At 36.1% G+C, this 22,207-nt stretch overlaps 2 protein-coding genes across 2 annotated transcripts in view; one reads left to right on the top strand and one right to left on the bottom strand.

Annotated features, from left to right (window-relative positions):
- gpt2 (glutamic pyruvate transaminase (alanine aminotransferase) 2) overlaps positions 1–2,515 on the top strand; it is a 7,361-nt gene extending 4,846 nt beyond the window's left edge. Inside the window, exon 3 of the mRNA XM_073836593.1 lies at positions 2,459–2,515. Within this exon, the coding sequence (XP_073692694.1) occupies positions 2,459–2,515 (57 nt within the window). The remainder of the gene's footprint in view (positions 1–2,458) is intronic.
- Positions 2,516–3,411: 896 nt separating this feature from the next.
- Positions 3,412–21,859, bottom strand: neto2a (neuropilin (NRP) and tolloid (TLL)-like 2a). The gene is made up of 9 exons (XM_073836591.1): positions 21,567–21,859; positions 17,537–17,593; positions 16,975–17,115; positions 15,024–15,272; positions 11,620–11,667; positions 11,186–11,313; positions 10,306–10,534; positions 5,581–5,694; positions 3,412–3,422 (listed from the first exon to the last, which is right to left on the bottom strand). Exons 1-9 carry the CDS (start codon positions 21,574–21,576, stop codon positions 3,412–3,414), a joined length of 987 nt encoding a protein of 328 aa, XP_073692692.1. The 5' UTR covers positions 21,577–21,859.
- Between the last annotated feature and the right edge of the window lie 348 nt (positions 21,860–22,207).

Raw genomic sequence — 22,207 nt, 5'->3', positions numbered from 1 at the left:
GATGAGTTTTGTGAGCAACGCTTTGCTAGTTCATCCAAAAAAGCTTCTGCCAACTTGATTTTTTGTGTTAAGTCAATCTCTGAATTTTTATGCAATTAACATACAAGTAACAGAAACTTTTGTTGATTGAAAAGGTTTCAAACGTGTTAAATGTTCTAAAAAGAATAATCAAAGGCAGTATAGAACTTTTCATAGTTTGTAAAGTAAATGCTGAGTGAAAAAGCTATTATTATTATTACTATTATTATTAATAATAATAATAATAATAATAATAATAAGAAGAAGAAGAATACAATAATAACTAGCCTATTGTTATTCTTCACGTTGTTATTAAAAACAACAACAACAACAAAACTACAATATTTATAGTAACTTCATTTGGAAATTTTTAATTGCAATTTAACTTTATTTGGAGCACATCTGCAGAAATATGTCATGTACATTTTCATCTCACGTTTACTCAGTACTCCATACAAAACGATATGGAGCATACTTTGATTTTCCAATATTTATAAATAAACCACGCACTCAATCTCTCCTGAGCTAAACCACGCCCCTGTTACGCAATGGTTGCGCTTACGTAACGTCAACGTCTCAGTGCGGGAGAAACCTCTTGAAACATTGAAGTTCGATGGGGAAGGATGGAACCACAGTCTATGGATGGAACACGTGGAAGAGCAATCTTAATAGTAAGTGTGCAAAGTTTTTTTTATTTTTTTTTTATGATCGTCAGCAAAGGCTTTTTATCTGTTAATATGATATAATTTCCGGGTGTTTGTTTTCGTTTAATATAATATATTTTTAATGATGTGGGAGCCGACAATATGTTACGCAACGTAGTATGTCACTCACTCGTCAAATTCAATTTTGATTTTGGCCTCCAACGATTATGAAAAAACCCCCAATTAAAATAAAGCGATTATTGCGTAATATCCACCACTCTGCATTCATTCCTCTGCAAAGCTCTATTTTACGTTGAAATCCATAAAATAACAACGTGACTTTTGTAGCATCGGACGTGCTTGATTGTTTTTAAAAGCGCGATGGAGAACTTGTGCTGTTCTGTGAATGCGTTTAGCCTCGAGACTGAACAGAACACAGAAATGTCATCTTTTAATTCAAGGTGCACCTAAATGTTCAAATACGTGCAAAAATGTGTGCAGATGCGGCGCTTAGTGATTATTCACATAATCTCTCTTTTGTTATGTGATAAACGTAAAGAGTGAATGAATATGCGTTACCGGCGTAAATCATATCCGTGTGGCTCTTAAAGTGACCGCGCATATATTCCAACTGCTTATTGTTAATCAAACAAAACAAAATAATTCACTGCAAACTGATAGACGTTTTTAGCTTTAATAAGAAACAAAAGTTTCATATTTATAGTTAAGACTAAGATTAAAGCACCATTTGCTTTATTTGTGTGCTTTTTATTATTATTATTATTTTCAATAATTTTGATTTGATTTTACTTAGTTTGTTGGTAGTTGCCCATTCTTTTATGGTATTGAGAAAAGTGAATTCCCTGATCTCTAGTAGCAACCTTAGTTTCAGAAAAAAATTATTTGATTCATTTAAATAAGTCAATCAAAAAGGTTTTGGTCATATGGCCCACTCACAATTGTTTTAAGTAATCGTGATTACAATTTTGATCAAAATAATTGTGATTTTATGATTTTTTTTCCCCCCATCGTTGAGCAACCTTAAATGAATCATTCATTTTGAACTGAAGGTGTATACAGTGAAACACTTATTGAGAGTAAGATCATTTACTGGCAGTTTTAATATCCTATTTATCCATGATCAGCCAAGGTACCAGCACAAAACATGTAATTATGCAATTATAGATTTTGAAATTAATTACAACAAATACTAATATTTATATCTCAAGGCAACTAGTAATTCAGATTGATTGCCCTGATTGTTGTGAATTAGTTTATGGGATATTCTGAGGATATTATAATTGATAGTGTAAGGTAGTTTCAGAGATGTGTTGTAATGTCATACAACAATAACAATATAATTGTTTGTTTCATTTTTCATGTGATTAATCTGACTATTAATGTTTGTGATTTTTTTTTTTAAACCCATTGTTAAAGAAAAAAAATTATTTTATCCATGGCTAATTATGTATATCCTTCCTACAGACATCATAATTCACAGAGCAACTACTGCTCTACAGCGACTTCCCTTGAACCCCAGAGAGTATGACAAAATAATCAAGACTTGTCTGGTAGGTGTTTAACTTTAAAATCTCGCAAAATTTCTAATTTATTTCTTTTATGGAAATTGTGGTTGTTTTATTGAGTAAAAGTGCTGACATCCCAATGGGTTTTTAAGGAAGAAAACAAAACAAGTTATTTGCCAATATCTTTTTTGGGCCCTTTTTTTTTTTTTATTATTTACAGTTCTATACTATGATTTATTTGATAATTTATTACATTTATATTATTCTTAGGACACTGATTTGGAGGAGACTTACACAAGAGGAGTGAATTTGGCCATCTTGAAGTGATGGAAGATGACCTCTCACAGGCAACAAAGAGATGTGTAAACTTTGGCGTCATCCTGGAGAAAACTGGTCATGGATGATCTACTGGACTTTTTCCTACTGCTTTTGTGGTACTCTTTGGACTTCTTTACGTGCTGAATATTGAGTACCGAAAGGTGCTAAAATACACATTTGAGGCAGTGCAGAATATCTTTGTAGGACTGCATGGGAGGAAAGTCCACAGAATGCAGTCCCTGAAGAATAAGCTTTTTACTTTTTATGAGTTGTAAGATGCTTACAGAAATGTGCTTTTCGTGTGTACCTTTTGCATTAGAATGTTGTTTGACTAGATGTGACTGCATACTGTGGACTTGTGCGTTTGGAGATTAGGACATGTAGTCTTTTTTGTTTCCTTAATACCTTAAGAAATGTTAATAGGTAAACTTGCTCAGTTTGTGTGAGCAAGGGACTTTCACCTTACTGTATACTCTTACTGTGCCACTTAGGAACCCAATTTATATTTAGTGGCATTGTTAAAATGTTTGGTGTAGTTACAGTACCTCGTTTTTGTACTTCAGTGAAGTATTGCAAGATTTGTATTTTCTTTTTTGTGATAGTAACAGCAGTACTATTGATGCTTCTGTTTTGGAGGTTAGTTACTTCAGTGAAGTATTGCAAGAAAATAAATGTTTCGCTAAAATTTGTTTTTGTCATGTGTGTTTGCTCTGGTAACACTTTATTTCTTAGTATTAATTTCCAATAATATTTTTTGGTTCACTTAACTTCTGTCATTTCAGGCTGTTCAGACAAGAAATGTTCAGTTATTACAACTTAAAAAACTGAGCTGTGTGTTTGCTCTGATAACATATTATTTCTTAGTACTAATTTCCTTTAGTATTTTTTTGTTCACTCAACTTATGTCATTTCAGTCCTGCAGACAAGAAATGTTCAGTTGGCACAACTTAAAAAGATTTGTTGTCCTGCAGGTGCAGGTCTCCAGAAAACTATTAATGTTAAGTTGTCTCAACTAGACATTTTTTGTTTCACTGACAAATTATTTTCAGTCAGTGTAGCTGATGTTTTCAAAAGTTGAGTAAACAAGAAAAAACAAAAGGAAATTAGTACTAAGATTTTTTTTGTTGAACTGGCTTAAAATTTTTTACAGTGTATGAAACTTTCTGTAAAAAAAATGTGTCCCACATTTTTGATGTCACTACTGAAACTGTGTATTTTTTAGTCCATTGGCTGAGACTGATTTTAACTAAACCCCTACATTTATGATCAGGAAATAATTGTGTCCCTCTCTCATAGCTACGAGGTGTAGAGTAGATACGCCCCATCATTTTGAGGTTTGAACTGTGTTCAAAATGAAAAATCTGTGTGTAACTTTAAGGAACGTCACCACCAAACCAGTGTTGTTTTCGTCAACGATGATGATGACAAAATCATTTCGTTGACGCCACTTTTTTTCATGACGATAACGAGACGATGACGAGATAAAAATGGCTCGTTGATGACTAAAACATGACGAGACGTGTGTGAGTTTTCGTTGACGAGACGAGAATAGACGAAAATGTTAGTGGGTGGTCCGTCAGACGTTTAAAATGCATAACATTTCTGCTTATTGTGCATGCCAATTAAAACTTAAAAAGTATCTGACGCTATGGCAAGCCGTTTTTGCATTAAATACTCTTTGCTATACTAGTATGGCAAGCCGTTTTAGCATTCCATCCTTGTTTGTCTTTTATGTTCTAAAACATTCCTTCATTATTGTAATTATTGGTGAAAATAGTCGATCCGGAAGCTCACATTGTGTTGAACTATAGATCTGCTATTTTCAGAGCTTATAAGTGACACTACCCAACAGCAAAATACTTACTGACCTACATTAATTTGTTAAAAGACTACTTTTTCCCCTTTTTTTGACTAAAACTAGACTAAAACCTTTTTGACTTTTCGTCGACTAAAATTGGACTAAAACTATCACATATAGAAGTGACTAAAATTTGACTAAAACTAAGAAGCATTTTAGTCCAAAAGACTAAGACTAAATCTAAGATGGTTGTCAAAAACAACACTGCACCAAACACCTTTTCCTTTTTCAATTAAGCACTCTTTTTTGGGAGTTATTTAACTGCACAATTACTAGAAATGTGTACCTTGGACATTATACAATTTGCATACATACTTTTTTTTTGGAAAAATAGATTTTTTTCAAGCCCTTTCTAACTCTGACTTTGGACTAACTCTGTAGAATGGCCTATATGACATTCTTTTATTTTAAAAGTTGCTCACAACAACAAAACCAGCAAGCAGTTAAATTTGCAAACAAAAAGACTTGGTATTAATGTCAATCAGTATAATTTTAATTTACGCATTTTGCAGATTCTTTTATTTAAAGCGACTTACAATAGAGGAGTATAAGCAGTTTATCAGAGAGCCAACAAGATTCACAGTATACAATGCCACAAAAAAAAAAAAAAAAATATATATATATATATAGAGCAGAGAAGAAATGCAAAACTGAAAGAGAAAAGGATTTAATAAGAGCATTGGTTTAAGGTTGTGGAGTGCTAAAGTGCTGCCGCAGAAGATGTGTCTTCAGCTGCCTGAATTAACATAAACTGACTGAAATATATATATATATATATATATATATATATATATATATATATATATATAAAATTATAGTAAAGACATTTATAATGTTATAAAAGATTTCTTCTCAATGGTTTTCACAGTTTCCACAGAAGCACAACTGTTGTCAACACTGATAATAATTCAAATGTTCTTTGAGCACCAAATCAGCATATTATAATGATTTCTGAAGGATCATGTGACAGATTGGAGATGACTAAAAAATTATGGTGAGAAAAATGTAAAATCTTACTGACCCCAAACTTTTGGTAGTGTATAAATTCGAAAATAAATTCAGAATAATCCAAATGATATTTTAATAATAAACAAAACAACAACATGTTACAAAACCAATATCATTTTGTTTAGAGAAGAATAGCATTTTAATGGAGATTACAGTTTCAGGTGTTGTAGGTGAGGAAACAGAAGCTGGTGTTTATGCAGCAACTCACCCTTGCAGTGGTTCTCATCCCAGGGGTAAACGCAGTTCTGAACGCCATTGCACACCAGTGAGTTGTTGATGCACATGTTGCTGTGACAGAAAAAGGTGCTGCTGGAGCATGGAGCTGGAAAACAGAACAGATAGAGCAGATTAAATCTCTTAAAAACAAGGCAACCCTCATTCTTTATTCTCATAGCAGGGCGTCAGCGGCCGTCTGCAGATACGTGCGCCTCATGCCTGTGCCACAGGCTGTGTAGCGAGTGTTGAGCACAACACTATAAATCAAATCTAACAGCCATCACAAAGCCCATCTGGCCAAGTTGCCATGAAGCTCTTGAGTGAACGTACGCTTAGCATGCTAGTCAGAGCAGAGGGTAACGAAGAATGGAAAGCGAGGGAGAGAGGGAGATAAGCTTGTAATTGAAGGTGAGTGCTGATCTCTGGGGATGAATCCTTCAGGCTGTGTCTGTAAACCCTGACACTCATCTCCTCATCGCGTCTCCCTCTTTTAGCTGCGCAGCCTCGTCTCTCTGGCTCCATTTTACGCCAAAACCCAACTGCTGCATTAGCATCCTCCTTATGACTGCTATAGTAGAGCTTGAGTGAGGAGGGAAAAATCTCATCCAGTTTATGGGACTAAGTGCTTCTGACAGAGGGTTGAAGAGGTCGTAACTTTCATTTCCTGGCAACGCTCCATGCTCCCTCTATACTGTGCTCATTTCCAAAATTGTTAGACATTTTTTGCCTTCCAACGGTGACCACTGATGTCTGCCAAAGGCACACCACATTTACATCTGATACATTATCGCTCATCAAAGGAATGGGTGGATATGCCAAGTGTATTAGTTAGGGGAAAACATTCAGGGTGACAATTCAGAGCAGGATGTACACTAGATGAATGTACATTACCATTCACTAGTTTGTGGACAGCAAGATTAAAGGGATAGTTTACCCAAAAATGCTAATTCTGTCATTAATTACACACCCTCATGACGTTCCACACCTGTAAGATATTCGTTCATCTTCAGAACACAAATTAAAATATTTTGGATGAAATATGAGAACTTTCTGACCCTGCATAGACAGCAACACAACTGACATGTTCAAGGCCCAGAAAGGTAGTAAGGACATAATTAAAACAGTCCATATGACAACAGTGGTTCAACCGTAATTTTATGAAGCTTAAAGAATACTTTTTGTGTGCAAAGAAAACAAAAAGTATGATTTACAGGTACAAAGGAGCCTGTGAGCCCAGTGAAACTGCGGTTCGACAAAACAGCTCTGCATAAAGAAATTAAAATAATATAAAGAATGTGTTTTTACATCACTTTTGCATTTGTTAACATTATCGGGTAGGTTAAAGGCCCGTTCATACCAAGAACGATAACTATAACTATAAAGATAACATTCTAAAAATCGTTTAAAATTTAAGAGAATAGCAGTGTTCACACCACAACTATAACAATAACTATACAGAGCAACGATATTGTTAGGATCCCTTTCAGAACGATTTTTTTTTTTACAGCTGATGAATGATAAAACACTGACAGCCAATCAGGCTTCATTCAAATTTAAAAGGCTTGTGCGTTTGAGATAGCAGAGACCATGTAGAGAAGCAAACTGACATTGCATAGCAAACAGAGTAACAGAAAACAGAAAATTACCTCAGGAATTCAGCGCTAGTTTGGACAACATTGTCTTGCCTCCTTTGAAGGTGCAGTAGATAAGAGTCCTTAATGTTTTTATTTCCACTACATTGGAGATCAGATTTTTAGCGACACTCCCTGGATATTTGAATTTCTGCCGCAATAATAAAAATGCAACAACACGTGCATGTACAAACATAATAAAAATGTGGCACGGTCAAGTATTAAACATGTCTTTTAGCTTCATTCTCTGGACATTTCACTTTGAAACTGCTTTGCTTATTTGAACCAGAATATACAGACAATGAACTAAGAGACATGGACATTCTTCATCAGAAAGCTGGCTCCTGCGTCAGCGGCACCACACGCATGATTTGTGGTACTCTTGTGAACACGCGTCAAAGACTGACAAGGAAAAAAAGAAATTGTTGAATAAAGTCGTTATTTTAGTTTTCTTTGTGTACAAAACTTATTCTTGTAGCTTTATAACATTACAGCTGAACCACTAATGTCACATGGACTTTTTTTAATGAAGTCCTTACTACCTTTGTGGGCCTGGGAATGTTTCAGTTGCATTGCTGTCTACACAGTGTCAGAAAGTTCTCATATTTCATCAAAAATATTTTATTTTGTGTTGTGAGGATGAACGAAGGTCTTACGTGTTTGGAACAACATGAGGGTGACTACTAAATTAATACTTAGATTTTGCAATAATGCATTCAAATTATGATTCAATGATGCATTAATGATAGTAAGTCATTGTTATAAATAAGTTCTATTTCAAAGAATTTCTTTCAATACATCAAAGAATGCTAAAAAATGTATTATGGTTTGAAAAAACATTATTTTTTTTTTAAAACTGATAATAAGTAATGTTTCTTGGACAGCAAATTAGCATTTTGAAATGATTTCTGAAGGATCATGCAACACTGAGGACTAAAGTAATGACTGTTGAAAATTCAGCTTTGAATCGCATACATTTTAAAATATGTAATAAAATATGTAATAATACTTTATATTTAATGTATTTTTGATTAACTAAAGGCAGTCTTGGTGAGTATAGGAGACTCCTTTCAAAAACATTACAAAATCTTAGTGAACACAAACTTTTTATTGTTAGGGCCAGATTTACTAAACAGGGCAAATTAGCATTAGAGGGCAATTCCATAAAAGCTCAGAAATTCTGTGTGTGATTTACTGACAATGCGCACATTAAAAAACACAGACACAGCCAGATCATTTCCATAATGACCAATGCAATCTACCAAGAGCAGCACAAATTACCGCCTGCTTTAAAACTTGCTTTTTTGGGCGTTAAATAATGATGCAAATACGTAATTTGACGAGCAAAAACATTAGTAAATTGCTTTGCATGATTCATTTTAATACTCTCCTCTCATAAATGTTGTGTTTAAAAATGCATATTCAATAAAGTCAAGCACAAAAATAACTGTCCATGCCTTTCTTAGCACTAATTCTTCACCGTGCGTCTTACTGTCTAGTGAATCCTGCTAGTACTATTTTAACGGTTTGCGCTGATGCAAGCTGTTAGTAAATCTGGCCCTTAGTGTATCCTGTGGCAATGGACCTGACTCTCATTAGAAAAAACTTGAATGCGAACATACGTCTCAAACCAGTCAAATACTGGTATATATAATATAGTCAAACCTGCTACATTATTTATGATTGTTACATAAAAAAGCTTACTGGAGTGTATTAGAATGATAAAAGGACAAAACATCTGTAGTGCTGAGAGCTTGTGTGATATTTTCGAAATGCACAATGGGAAAGAAAGTAAAATTGTTGCTCATTGCCAAGATGGCAGTGAAGGCATTAAATGAACCAACTAATCCAAACACAACTTGGCTGTGTCAGTCTATTCACGGCGCTGCAAGGCTTTCAGCAGTTCTACGAGCATAGTGATGAAAATCATTTGCATTTGCCACTGCCGTCGCTTTCTAGCTCTGAGCAAGATTAATATTCAGATGGAGTTGACACTGAATGCTGCAATTAATTCCTCTGATTATTCTGACATTTATTAAAAGTATTACAGACTACCGCAAAAAATATCCATTTGCTTCATGGTAATTTTCCACAATTTGCATGCAACCTTTAAACAGCAACTCTAATGAAAAGCAAAGGGGAAAGAAAATGGGATGTATCATTCATACCCAAACATCTAACTCACGAAATAAAGCTTCATTTAGTGTTTTCTTTCTTTTCAGCGGGCTGCATCATGACTGACCCATTAGCATGAGAAATGTGCAACACTAGCCCTGTTATTTGATTTCCTATGCAAAGGTTGGGGGAGTAATTGGCTTTTTGATATCACGGCTTTCTACAGAGATTACTTTAATTAACTTCACACTCTTTAAATGGTCAACTTTTAAATAAATGCCAGGTTGTTCAAGTCAGTTCCCATGGATCACAGCATATTTCAGTCTATTATTAAACATCTTTTTTTCAACAATTCAATCAACGTTTGTGATAACCTTGCATGCTTGAAAAGAGCTGATTTCCATTTCTGCATTCTAAATGTTAATGTTGACAGTTAACAATATTTAATCCTAGCACATGTAACCGATGTACAGCAGCATATCTTGCATCATATTAAGTTGTTTTTCTAATTGCATGTAATTTTTAATGAAATTTGGCATATTATAATCTTGGGATCTGTCCTGCTCTCTTTGTTTTTGTGCTGTTTTCATACTGCAGTTAGCAGAATGCTTGCTATCCTGGACAGGCAAACTCTGCCTAAAGCACATTACAAAATAAAATATAAATGATGTTTCTACCCAGCCTGCTGGCTTTAGCTCTTTTTTTTTGCTAGCTGACGTGGCACAGACTTCTCCAAAGGTCACATCCATCCATACTAACTTTCTAGCAGCATGAAAGCTACTGATTTGCCCATGAAATATGAAGGCTTTGCAGTCTTTCGCAGTTCATTGATACAAACAGCCAAAAACTTCACTGTATGTTTTAATGATCTGTAAATTTGTCATTCTGCGTTAGTTACCAATACTGTACTTTAAGTTACGTACAGTAACTAAGTAACTAAGTTACTGTACGTTAAGAACGTCTATACTCACGATCCACGAATGAGGTGAAGAGCATGCGGAAACGGCTGAGTCTGCTGTTCTCGTCGGCCCACATGCGCACGACGCCCACTCCAGTATCCAGCATCACATCATTGGCCACCGTGCTGCAGAACTTGGCTTTCAGGTTCTCAATGGCGCTGCTGCCATCATACACGGCCACAAAGTTCTTCTTGCACTCATTTGAGTGCTCCATCTGGTACTCGAGGAAGCGAAGGTATATCTGCAGGGATGAACCAACCTTTAACAAATGCATCAGCTAGATTCTGCAAAATGCTGACTCGCACAGGACAAGAAAGAATACAGCAATTTGCAAAAAAGGAATTTCGAGCAGCATGGAAAATACTGCTGCAGTTTGGTCTAACACAAACTGAACTGTCCTGATCTATGGGGACTGCTTACCGAGAATAACAAAAAGAGCTCCTGGCTATGTATTCTTTAAGACGCAGGCACAAAAGATCACAAAAAAGTTGCCTCTCACAACTCTAATGACTTATCTTCATGCTATGTAATCATTCACTCCTTTGCCAAGTTCTTTAGGGATGTTTTTTTATCCCGCTAAGTGTTCCGGTCTGCTTAGGGCAGGTGAGCGTGTAATCCCCGGGCCGTTTTCTTCCCTTAGTCTTATTCCTAGTACTTGCTGATTCGGCTCTACCGCCATTTCTGCATCATTGGCCTAATACTTGCTGCTGCTGCATTGCTAATTTGAGCTCTTGAAAAGTTTTCTCAGCAGAAAAAGGGTTGGGGGGCCTGATGGCCTCCTGTGGTCTTGTCAGGCCCTGGTTTTAGGTGCTCATATATCTGCCTGTGGCAGAAGAGCAGGGTCATCTTATTTGATGAACTGTGCAAGTAAAGGAGAATCGAAGAGGGTCACCTTGGACTGAGGAGGGGCACGGATGGTCCAGATGCAGTCCAACGCGTCTCCATTTTTGATCTTATCCTCTTCTTCCACCTGACTGGAGCGGATGACTCCGTCTGAACCACTGATCTCAAACTGGCAATCTGCCGAAGGAGATGGTCGGAAGCGGGAAAACACAGGGAAATTAGGAAAAGAGAAAACCTAAAGTGGCACTAGCACAGAGAAAGCAAGAGAAAGCAGTGACTGCAAATTGGAGGCAAATAGAGGGTTTTTGGAGAAAACAGAAATGGAAAGTCCGACAAGAGACAGAGTCAGATAGGCAGCATGAGACCAACAGAGAGAGGGAGGAGTGGAGGATGTCAGTAGCAGATAGCCTGCAGCCTGCCGCAGAGAATAGAAAGCACTTGAGATGGAATTGAAGTGGGGGGTGAAAATATTGAGGGGCTTACCTGGAATTGGATTTAGCAATCCTCCGACGTGCAAATGAAAATCTGGGTCTGAAATGATAAGACAGATATCGCATTACCCAGATAGCACACGCTGGAAATCCCATGCTCCAAACGTGCATTAAAATCCAGTTTAAGACAGCTGTGGGCACTGCGGTGCAAAGATCTGCCGTTTGATCTAATAAACAGCATTTAGTGTTTGTCTTTTTTGACCTTAAACATACAGAACATCTGAAAGTCTTAAAGCAAACAGGATTTGGCCCAGAATATAAATGCCTGAAATCATATGTGATTTACGCAGAAGTATTTGTATACTAATAGTAAAGACCTTTTTCTTCCCGTAAGAGTGGGCATTGTAAATTTTATGGATCTGCTTCTGGGCACGTTCAGCTATTTTTAGCTGTACAAAACAGCTTGTTTTGCTGCTTGATATTGCAAATTGATGTGCCTTACCATATTATTTTAATGTATTATCTTAATTATGAACACACTGGTTTGTAGTGCAAACAGTTTTACCATTTACTGCACGTTGTTATTCTTTGTTATTTCCCTATAGCGGATAATGAACCGGAAGTTTCTCATACTTCCGTGGTGAAGAAAAAAGTGGATAAGGAGAGCATAACAACAACAGCAAGCTTGCATGAATATTTCCTACACTGAAAAAACATTAACTTAAAAAATGTGCTTCAAGCAACAATGAATCAATGAATCAATCTAAATACATTAAATTACACCGACATAAGTCATTTCAAAGATTAGATCAGGCAGAAATAGCTCCTTAGGGTAACAATCGCAGGTTTCCATTTTTTTTTACAGTGAATAATAGTGGCCATAAATTATATATTATTATCCGAAGGTAATTAATCCTAACAGAATTTGGTCACCAACTGCCAGAGGTGTAAAATACTTGAGTAATTTTACTTGATTACTGTACTTAAGTATTATTTTTGGGGACTTGTACTTTAATCAAGTACAGTTTAAACTGACTACTTGTACTTTTACTTGATTACATTTTTGAAGAAAAAACTGTACTTTTTACTCCTTACAATTTTATTTTATCATAGAAAGAACATTACATTTTTATTTTATCTTATGCACATTAAATATGGTAAACAGAAGAGCATTAATCAAATTAGTCGCAAATAATTATCAATATTTGCTGAGAAAAAAAACTCTAAGTGCCCCAAATAAACAATTAAAAGATTAATTATCCTTTTAGACAGTGACGTTTAATAGACACCACAAAAAGTGGCCTTTCAAAGTGTTAATGTTGTTACATAATTTAATTCTATGACTCTTCTCAATAATTTAAAACATTGTATTCTGTCTGGAACATGTTTTATGTCTCTGCATCAAATCTTGCTCTTCAAAGGGATAGTTCACCCAAAAATGAAAATTCTCTCATCATTAACTGAACCTCTGTCATGCCAGATGTTCATGACTTTCTTTTTTTTTTCTTACATATCTTACATCATTTCACTTAAGGAGACCCTGATTCATTACCAGTGGTTGCCTGAGTTACTGTCATATTCACTTGTGTATAGTTTTTGAAGTGTAATTTTTAGATGTCCCATACACTTGCATTATATGGAAATGTTTTTTTTTTTTTTTTTTTTTTTTGTAAAACTCTTAGTTTGTGTTCATCTGATAAATGAAAGTCATATGGGATGGCATGAGAGTGGAAAGGATGGAGTTTCCTTTTAATACCTTTCCCTGTTTTGTTTTTTTTTCTGTGTTCTGCTGTGCTTCATTTTAATTGTTGTTGTGGCACTAAATATACGTGTTTGACCTCTGCCATTGCATTTAGCATCTTTCTCTCCCTTTAACCATACTTCTGTATGTCTGTCAGTACTTTTACTTTTTTAATACTTGAGTACAATTTTAAGTTGTACTTTTTTACTTTTACTCAAGTATGTTTTTGGCCAGATACTTGTACTTTTAATTGAGTAAAATTTTCACTGAGTATCTGTCCTTTCACTTGAGTAAAAATTTTGAGTACTTTTCACACCTCTGCCAACTGCTTAAAGAGGACATTGGATGCAAAATTTACTTTTACATGGTGTTTGCATATACAGTTGAAGTCAAAAGTTTACATACACCTTGCAGAATCTGCAAAATGTTAATTATTTTACTAAAATAAGGATGCATACAAAATGCATGTTATTTTTTATTTAGTGCTGACCTGAATAAGATATTTCAGATAAAAGACGTTTACAAATAGTCCATAAGGGAAAATAATAGCTGAATTTATAAAAATGACCCCGTTCAAAAGTTTACATACACTTAATTCTTAATACTGTGTTTTTTTTTGTTTTTTTGCTGAGTAAAAGTTGTTCATGAATCCCTTGTTTTTTCTTAACCGTTAAACTGTCTGCTGTTCTTCAGAAAAATCCATCAGGTCCTACAAATTATTTGGTTTTTCAGCATTTTTGTGTATTTGAACCCTTTCCAACAAAGACTATGATTTTGAGATCCATTTTTTCACATTGAGGACAACTGAGTGACTCATATGCAACTATAAAAGAAGGTTCAAACGCTCACTGATGCTCCAGAAGGAAACATGATGTATTAAGCTGGGGTGTGAAAACTTTTTGAATTTGAAGATCAGGGTTAATTGAACGTATTTTGTCTTCTGGGAAACATGTAAAAACAACAAAACAAGTATCTACTGTAGTTTCTGAAGGGCAGTACTAAATGAAAAAAATATATATATTTAGGCAAAATAAGAAAAATGTACACATCTTCATTCTGTTTAAAAGTTCACACCCCTGGCTCCTAATGCATTGTGTTTCCTTCTGAAGCATCAGTGAGTGTTCGAACCTTTTATAATAGTTGGATACGATTCCCTCAGTTGTCCTCAGTGGATGAATAGATGGATCTCAAAATCAGGTGTTTTGTAGTTGGTTGTAAAAGTAAACATGAGAGTCTTCATTTCCTCCTGACATCAGGGCCACTGAAGACGCAGTGGATTAGTTTTGTTTTTTATAGTAACACACCACCAAATACACAAAAATTCGAAAAGAGGGGTGGAGTGAACAGGAGCTCATTATCATTTAAAGAGACCAAAACCCGCTCAGAACAGAGCTGTTTTTGACAAGGTAAAAAAGGGTGTTGTTTTACAAGACCATTGAGGAATTTTAACCAAAGTATACTGCAGACATTTCATGAAGACCCTAAAGAATGGTAAATGGTAAATGGGCATCCAATGTCCCCTTTAAATCACATTTCCTGAACACAATGTCCTGTTTATGTACATCATGCATCAAGTCAGACAGACAGACAAACAACACTGCAGTGTGAAACAGGCGAAGAAGTATTTTTTACAAGGTCTACAGCACAAGGCCATCTTTTTAAATTCAGAATGCATTCATGAAGCCCAAACTTGCAGCTTTCACTGCCAGGGTTACCTGCTATAAAAGTGTATTTGACACGGAAACCTAGGCCTTCAAGCTCCTCATCACTGGTGAATTTAATCCACATGAAGCGGCCCGTGGAGGTGACCACGCCTGGACTCTTTGCCCCACAGAAGCGATCAATAAGAGGGGAGAAACCAAAGGGACCATCCCTTATCTCAATATGGTCGAAGCGGCACTCGAAGGAATTCTCAATATAGTAGGTTTTATCAAAGGCCAGCTGAATTCTCTGCCGAGGGAGAGCTGCAGGAATGAAAAGAGCAAACATTATATTTAGTTTATAACTACAGAGTATGTGACACGGTAACCTGTGCTGGAGAAAACCATTGTCTATTCTGCAAGACGCCTTCCAGAAATTGAGCTAGCACAACAATACTACACTGTACAATTATATGCCAGTCAAACACAGACTCTTAGCTTACACACACACATCCCAAATGGAATATTTATCAAAATGAACAACACAGATTTCACATTCAGTGTCCACATTATGAACAGACAGTCTATTACAAATGAAGATAAATTCTCTTTCATAGCCCTGTTGAAAACTTGATAGACCATTATATTCCAATGCACATCTCATTAGAATTCATTTTGATTTATTAATACAAATACAGAAATGTCCAAAGTGATCTCCAATTTGTCTTGTACATAAATACACAAACGTAGCACAACAAAGCAACTACTATCCACTAACTAAATTTTGAATTTAGGTCACCTGCTTGAGGCACAACAACCATAATCATATCAGTCTCTGAAACAAATAACCAATGTCACTGCTGATTTAGGTTTGTTGGGCTGTATTTGCTGCTGCTTGCATTAAAACCACATACTCTGCATATTCTACAGTTATTTATCAAGAAAAAATAGCTCCTTTCTGTTCTACATATAAAGGCATGCAAATAAATACGCACCGAGTTATTACTATCCATTCAGTTGAATAAATTCCTAGGGTAAATTAAGGTCATTTAAGCCACTGAGTAATGCAGAAACTTGACTAAGCTCTGACAATGTACATTTCTTTCTGCATCACATGCAAGTTTGTACAAATGTATCTACGTCTTCTTGGTCTGAAAGGACAAACAAATTAAGATGCACAGGTTAAAATATTGTACAAAAACATAAATAAATGCTTATAAGTGACCGTAGATCACAAAACCTTAAGTAGAATATTTGTAGCAATAGCCAACAATACTTTGTATGGGTCAAAATTAAAATGATACATTTTTAATAAATAAATAAAGATCATGTTCCATGAAGATATTTGATAAATTTCCTACCCAAAAATATATTAAAACTTAATTTCTAATTAGTAATATGCATTGCTAAATACTTCATTTGGATAACTTTAAAGGCAATTTTCTCAATATTTAGATTTTTTTTTGCACCCTCAGATTCCAGATTTTCAAATAGTTGTATCTCAGCCAAATATCGTCCTATTAGGAAACCATACATCATTGGAAAGCTTTATTAAGCTTTTAGATGATGTATAAATCTCAATTAAAAAATTACCCTTATAACTGGTTTTGTGGTCCATGGTCACAAATCTCATTTAAAATGCTGATATATTTATCTTTTTCCTCAAAAGTCTCACATCTGTTAAAATGCAATGCAATGTATGTTTGCTTCGCCAACAGGGGGCGCTCTTGCGCTGCTTCAAATGCTGTTACGGCAGTATAAAATTGTTATTCACACTTGTATACTAAGATGCTCCAGCAGATATGCTGTTAAGAGAATATAATTAGTGTTGTATGTACCATAATACTAATGAGATGAAGAGTTCTTGAGTACCTAGAGGCGAAAATACAACACTACTATATTAGTAAACATTGTTAACTTGAGGCAGAAATCAATCACGCAGTCATTAACAATTACTGTCAGTTTGACATCTAACAGCTGAAAAATAGCCAGAGAAGATTCTTTCATTTGCTTTTAGGGAGGTTACCTTCTAGGATGTACACACACTCCTTGTTGGGTGGATAGGAGTTAGGATAGTTTGGAGATGTAAATAGGCCTCCATTGATATTCCGTGTCCACTGGCCGCACTGCTCAGCGTTAGACAGAGATTCACCCGCATTCTGCGTCTCTGTGAGAACGGAAACAGGAATGAAACAGACGGAATATGACATTTGTTTGACCAAAATAAACAACTAAGATTAGCAATCACTGCAGGAGTGTTATGAGACTGAGTCAGTATTTTTGCAGATGGTAACAGTCATCAACAGTTGAGCATACAAACTGATATTGATTTGAGTTGGAATTTGTTCTTATTTTTAGCTTGCAAAGACTAGGTTCAATCATAGGTTCACTAGTCTGATTAAAAGAAGCATTTCTTTTGCATTTTTAATTAGTTTAAAACTCCACATTTACTGGCCAGTTTACCCACAAACTGTTCCGAAAATAAAGGCAAAAAGCTGCACGGAAGCCCTCCGTTTGCTAAAACGTGTACAAATAGGACTGTCACAGTTGACAATTCCGATATGAGAGTGATAATGTGTGAGTCATACCTTTAATTTTCTGCGCCAGGGCAAATCCCTCTTCTATTACAATGAGGAGAACCCAGGCTGGAAACAAAAGTGAGCAAGAGCATGTCAAATGTTAGCAGACTAAATTAGGCATGTGACAACACATTCTAGCCACAATCGTGTCCTTCATCTGACACAGTGTTTGGGACACCCATATATACAACACAGAAATACTGTATCTGTATTGTGATGTTAGTAGATTCTTAAAAACAGCACAGAATCTGACTGATCCACTCTTGTGTTGTGAACAACTGCTCTAACAGCATTGATTCATTGTACAGAGTCAAAGGCTATAGGCGATGTGGGCATCCGGACACAAGCACATTGATCACCCCAAACTCCTCCATTACTCTCCAAGCCCTGCACCTGGAGAGGAATAAATCTGGCAGACTGATCAAACGTTGAAGATCCTTGTCGTGTCAAAACACATCTCGCACTTGACACCCATCTCTGACACAAGGCCAGATGCTCAAAGATTCCCTGCCTCGAAAATTTGTAATTAAATGACAAAGTATCAGACGCAGCCACATTGTTGATTTAATTATGATGCAATATTAATTTATTTCCCTCTGGGTTTTGTGAGAATTAATTATCTAGGAGCCGTCTCAAGTGTGTTTTTAGTGTTGGTCACTGAATTGGTAGTGAATTGGTATTTACTTTATTGCCAATCAGTTGCCATTCGTTCCGTATGATGAGATACAGCTGAAGACAGCCACAGCTTTCATTCTGGTACACTTTTTACAGCCAGTTTGCAAATTAAATCCAAAAGACCTATTTCCAGGCTTCTCAAAAGTCAAACCTGTCATGGACTGGTAAACTTCTATAGTGGTAAACAGCAGAATACTTTGCTAGATGTGTAATATTACGCCAGCAGCACTACACACATGCGCCGTGGTATTCTCGTGAATGTGTGTCGAAGACATGAACAGAAATTGTTGAATAAAGTAGTTATTTTTGTGCACTAAAAGTATTCTGATAGCTTTATAAAATAAAGGTTGAGCCTCTGATGTCCTTACTAGCCTACCCTTCTAGGTCTTGAACATATCAGCTGTGTTGCTGTCTATGCAGGATCAGAAAGCTCTCAGATTTAATCAAAAATACCTTCTTTTGTGTTCCGAAAATGAATGAAGTTCTTGGAAGGACATGAGTGTGAGTAATTAATGACAGAATTTTAATTAATGGGTAAACTATCACTTTAATAACCGTGGAAACACGTCATCAAAGTCGGTCGATAACCTTTTTTTTTGTTTTCTGTTCAAGAGGTTTGCCTCACGCAAGAAGAATCGTCGTGTGGCGCCTCAGCACTGTTTGGTAATCATTACGCATTTTAAAGAGATTTCAATTAAGGCTCTGTGATATATATGATGTGTACATTTAATATTATTATTAAGAGTAACGACAATAGGCCTACTTACAGTATGTCAATGCTCTGGTCTGAAGGGAAATCGTTTACGCGGCAATTTGTTGCTATGGTAACCGTATAAGCGCCGTCCGGAGGTGGCATTTGTAGACTGGATACATCATTGAGACGGTTATCATTTCAGAAAAGTAACAATTACATTGCAGAGTAGCAAAGATATTACTGTAATTGACATCTCACGATGAATATCTTTTTTTATGAGCAGTTTTCTGAAATGAGACCTTAAAGACTACGTCAAAACGGCCTCCAGAGGTCGCAGCCATTAACATTTCTACACATTTAGCGCACTCACTTTTGTGGTTGTTGAAACTTTGTTTGAAACAGATTAAACATTTATCAATAAGTGTAAATAAATATGAGGAAATAGGGTTCAGAGGTATCTCATGGGGAGCTTTTAGCCGATCAGTCTTTTTCTTTCCATAAAAGTGCTCGCCGCCATTTGTAACATTTGTAGCTTCCAGCTACTTATAGTTGTACAAAACAGCTGGTATTGCTGCATGGGATTGCAAATTGGTGTGTCTTACCATGTTATTTTAATGTATTATTACAAGCCAGTACGCTGCGAGAGGAGCACGATTATTATTTAACATTTTAAATAGGCTATATATTTAAAAAGTAGGCTATATTACAAAAAAATCGCGTATGGATTGAAAAATAATAAATTTGGCATCTAGGGGCGCCAAAAGACAATTTAGTCACAGCTCGGGATGAACCTCCACAGACTGCACTGCTAAAATATTTTATTACTTTCTACACACCTAAATAATTATCGCTTCTAGTTTGTCTTATCCTTAGACAATACAACATTAACGACAATCTCTGTCTGATAAAACACGCCGCTTTCGCTAAAGGCTGAACTGTTTTGCACGTCTTGAAGAAATGAAGAGATGTCAGACAAACACTCATGAAAGACGAACCGAAGAGCTCTCTGGGGATCCTTTATCTTATGTGATATGAGGTCAACAAAACAATCTTTTTAAAAAGCTAACAACTTGACTATAAAGGCAAATGGAAAATGCATAATGAAAAAAGTTTTAGAGTAGCTTAATTAATGACTTCAGTTCTCAAAATGAGGATGGCAATAGTGGCTCCAGATCTCACATATTTTCTGCATGAATTATCTGGTTTCAAGTGAACACACATCTGGGATGAGCCCCATGGGACGAAGCGCTAAAATTATGTATTTGAGCAATGTATCCATACAAAAACCCAAACTAATCTCTCCAATAAGAGAAAAAAAAAAAAAAACTTTATTATAGCTTTAACTGACCAAAGAGATTGACTAGCTATTTTCCACTGAGTGTATATTAACTGTAGAGCTTAATGTCATTTGAATTAAACACGGCACTTTACAGTATTTAAAGTTAATGAAAAACAGGTGACAATTTGCCCGTAGCATATTACCGAGAACTATAAATGCCTCAAACTAATTACTCATGCTGGTGTAAAATACCGCATGTCTCTTTCATTTCATTAGTTGTGATTTTGACTTTCTCTAAGCCCATACTCACATTAAACCAAATAGAAATAATGAACACGGTTGGATTAATCGTCACAGACGCATCTCAGACTATCTCTCACAGAATCAACAATTACTTTATTGTAATTCAAATGTGTAATAGAACAGCAGATGGGAAATTAATTAGGTTAGTGTTTAATTTCGCCATCAACATCTTGTACATTGATCCAAAACAGAACTGATGAGTTTATGACTTCATTTGGAGGTTGATCGTCTTCATGGGCCTTAATTCATTAAGACATGTGGTCGAATTTCATATTTTGTGATTGCACAAATGCTGTATAATAGTAGCGGACAACATATGAATAAAAATACATATTTTGTGAATATGAAATATATGAATTACTGCTATAGAAGAACCTAATTTCATCACAAAGAACACAAAGGTTCTTCAGATGTTAAAGGTTCTTCATGAAACCATTTAGACAAAAAAATGGTTCTGCTATGGCATCGTGAAGCACCTTTGTTTTTAAGTATACCACATTTTTTCTAGTTTACATTGGTCTGAATTGATTAGCTAACTGGGAGTTGATGAAAATAGGCTTTCGCCATACATTTACTTAAACCTCGATGTCACGGTTCATCAGTGGAGACGGTCATGAGGGCTGGGGAGCAGCAGTTCGCGCTCCAGATGTGGAAAGCGGGAGCTGTCACTTCAGCACTCTCACTGCTTCTGCAAATGCCACGCGTTCACGCCGCGAAGTTGCAGGAGACGCTGCAGAAATCTAATGCAACTCGGCTTTTGTTATGGGACTAGGCAGCTTTAATCATCCAAATGGCCATTTTTGATGGCTTACAATAACAAAATACATTTCCCGTCATACAAATGACCAACGGTTTAATGAAAATGAAGTAAATAACAACTAGAAGATTTGGAAAAACACATACGATATATAGCTAATAAACAAAAGCACACCTGTAGGTGGCGACGCCATGGTTAGCCCTGAAAACTCTTAACTTGTTATTAAGGCTCTATGAATGTTAAGCCTATTTGTTTTTCTGCTTTGCTGCAGGATCAACCCGCTATGTGTTGTCAGAAAAGAAGAACCCAACAAATGTATGTTAAAACTCACCTCTGTGCATTTCCTTTCGTTGTGAATTTCCGCTTCTTCCACCTTGGTAAGCTCCGTAGGCGAGCTTTTATCTCTCCATTTCACCAGACCTACAAATCCCAACTTTTCTTCGATCCCGTTAATCCCATTCCTCAAGCTGGAAAGAACCCAGTGTATTCCTTACAAAGAAAACGCACCTCAAGTCCGCCTGACAGGTTGTAAATAAGAGTTAATAATCCTGTTGAGGAATGTGCTTTGTAAATCCACATACAGTGTATCACCATTCGGAGAGTCCGGGGAGAGACGCGCGTCTGTGAGAGTCTCAGGCTGAACTGAGGTGATCGTACTAAACGAGGCTCATTTGAGCTTCGGGCGCTGCTCGCTTGAATGAGCAGCCTGTGCTCATGCGCAGTACACTGGAGTACGACGCGGAGCGCGCGGTCAAGTTAAGGTGACGTGATTCGCCACGGCCGCTGCTTCAAGAGTATTGATTTATTCTTTATTGAAGAGTTGGCTAATTTAGGCTACTGTAATGCAGTCTGAGACAACAGCTCCCAGTTATGATTTCATTTAAATCGTTTGACGACTGTCTAGTGATAGTACTCCAACGTATGAACCTTGTGAAACACAACCCATATGGCAACACATGCTGGGTTATTTTG

This window comes from Garra rufa, chromosome 3, assembly GCF_049309525.1.
Source record: "Garra rufa chromosome 3, GarRuf1.0, whole genome shotgun sequence".
NCBI classification, from domain to species: domain Eukaryota; kingdom Metazoa; phylum Chordata; class Actinopteri; order Cypriniformes; family Cyprinidae; genus Garra; species Garra rufa.
This window is presented reverse-complemented; position numbering and strand designations above follow the sequence as displayed.

Excerpts from the sequence above, each read along its gene's own strand:
- neto2a (XM_073836591.1), bottom strand. Across the intron at positions 15,273-16,974 it reads GTGTGTGTACATCCTAGAAG|CTCTCCCTCGGCAGAGAATT; the intron begins GTAACCTCCCTA and ends TCATTCCTGCAG. Across the intron at positions 5,695-10,305 it reads CTTCACCTCATTCGTGGATC|CTCCATGCTCCAGCAGCACC; the intron begins GTGAGTATAGAC and ends TCTGTTTTCCAG.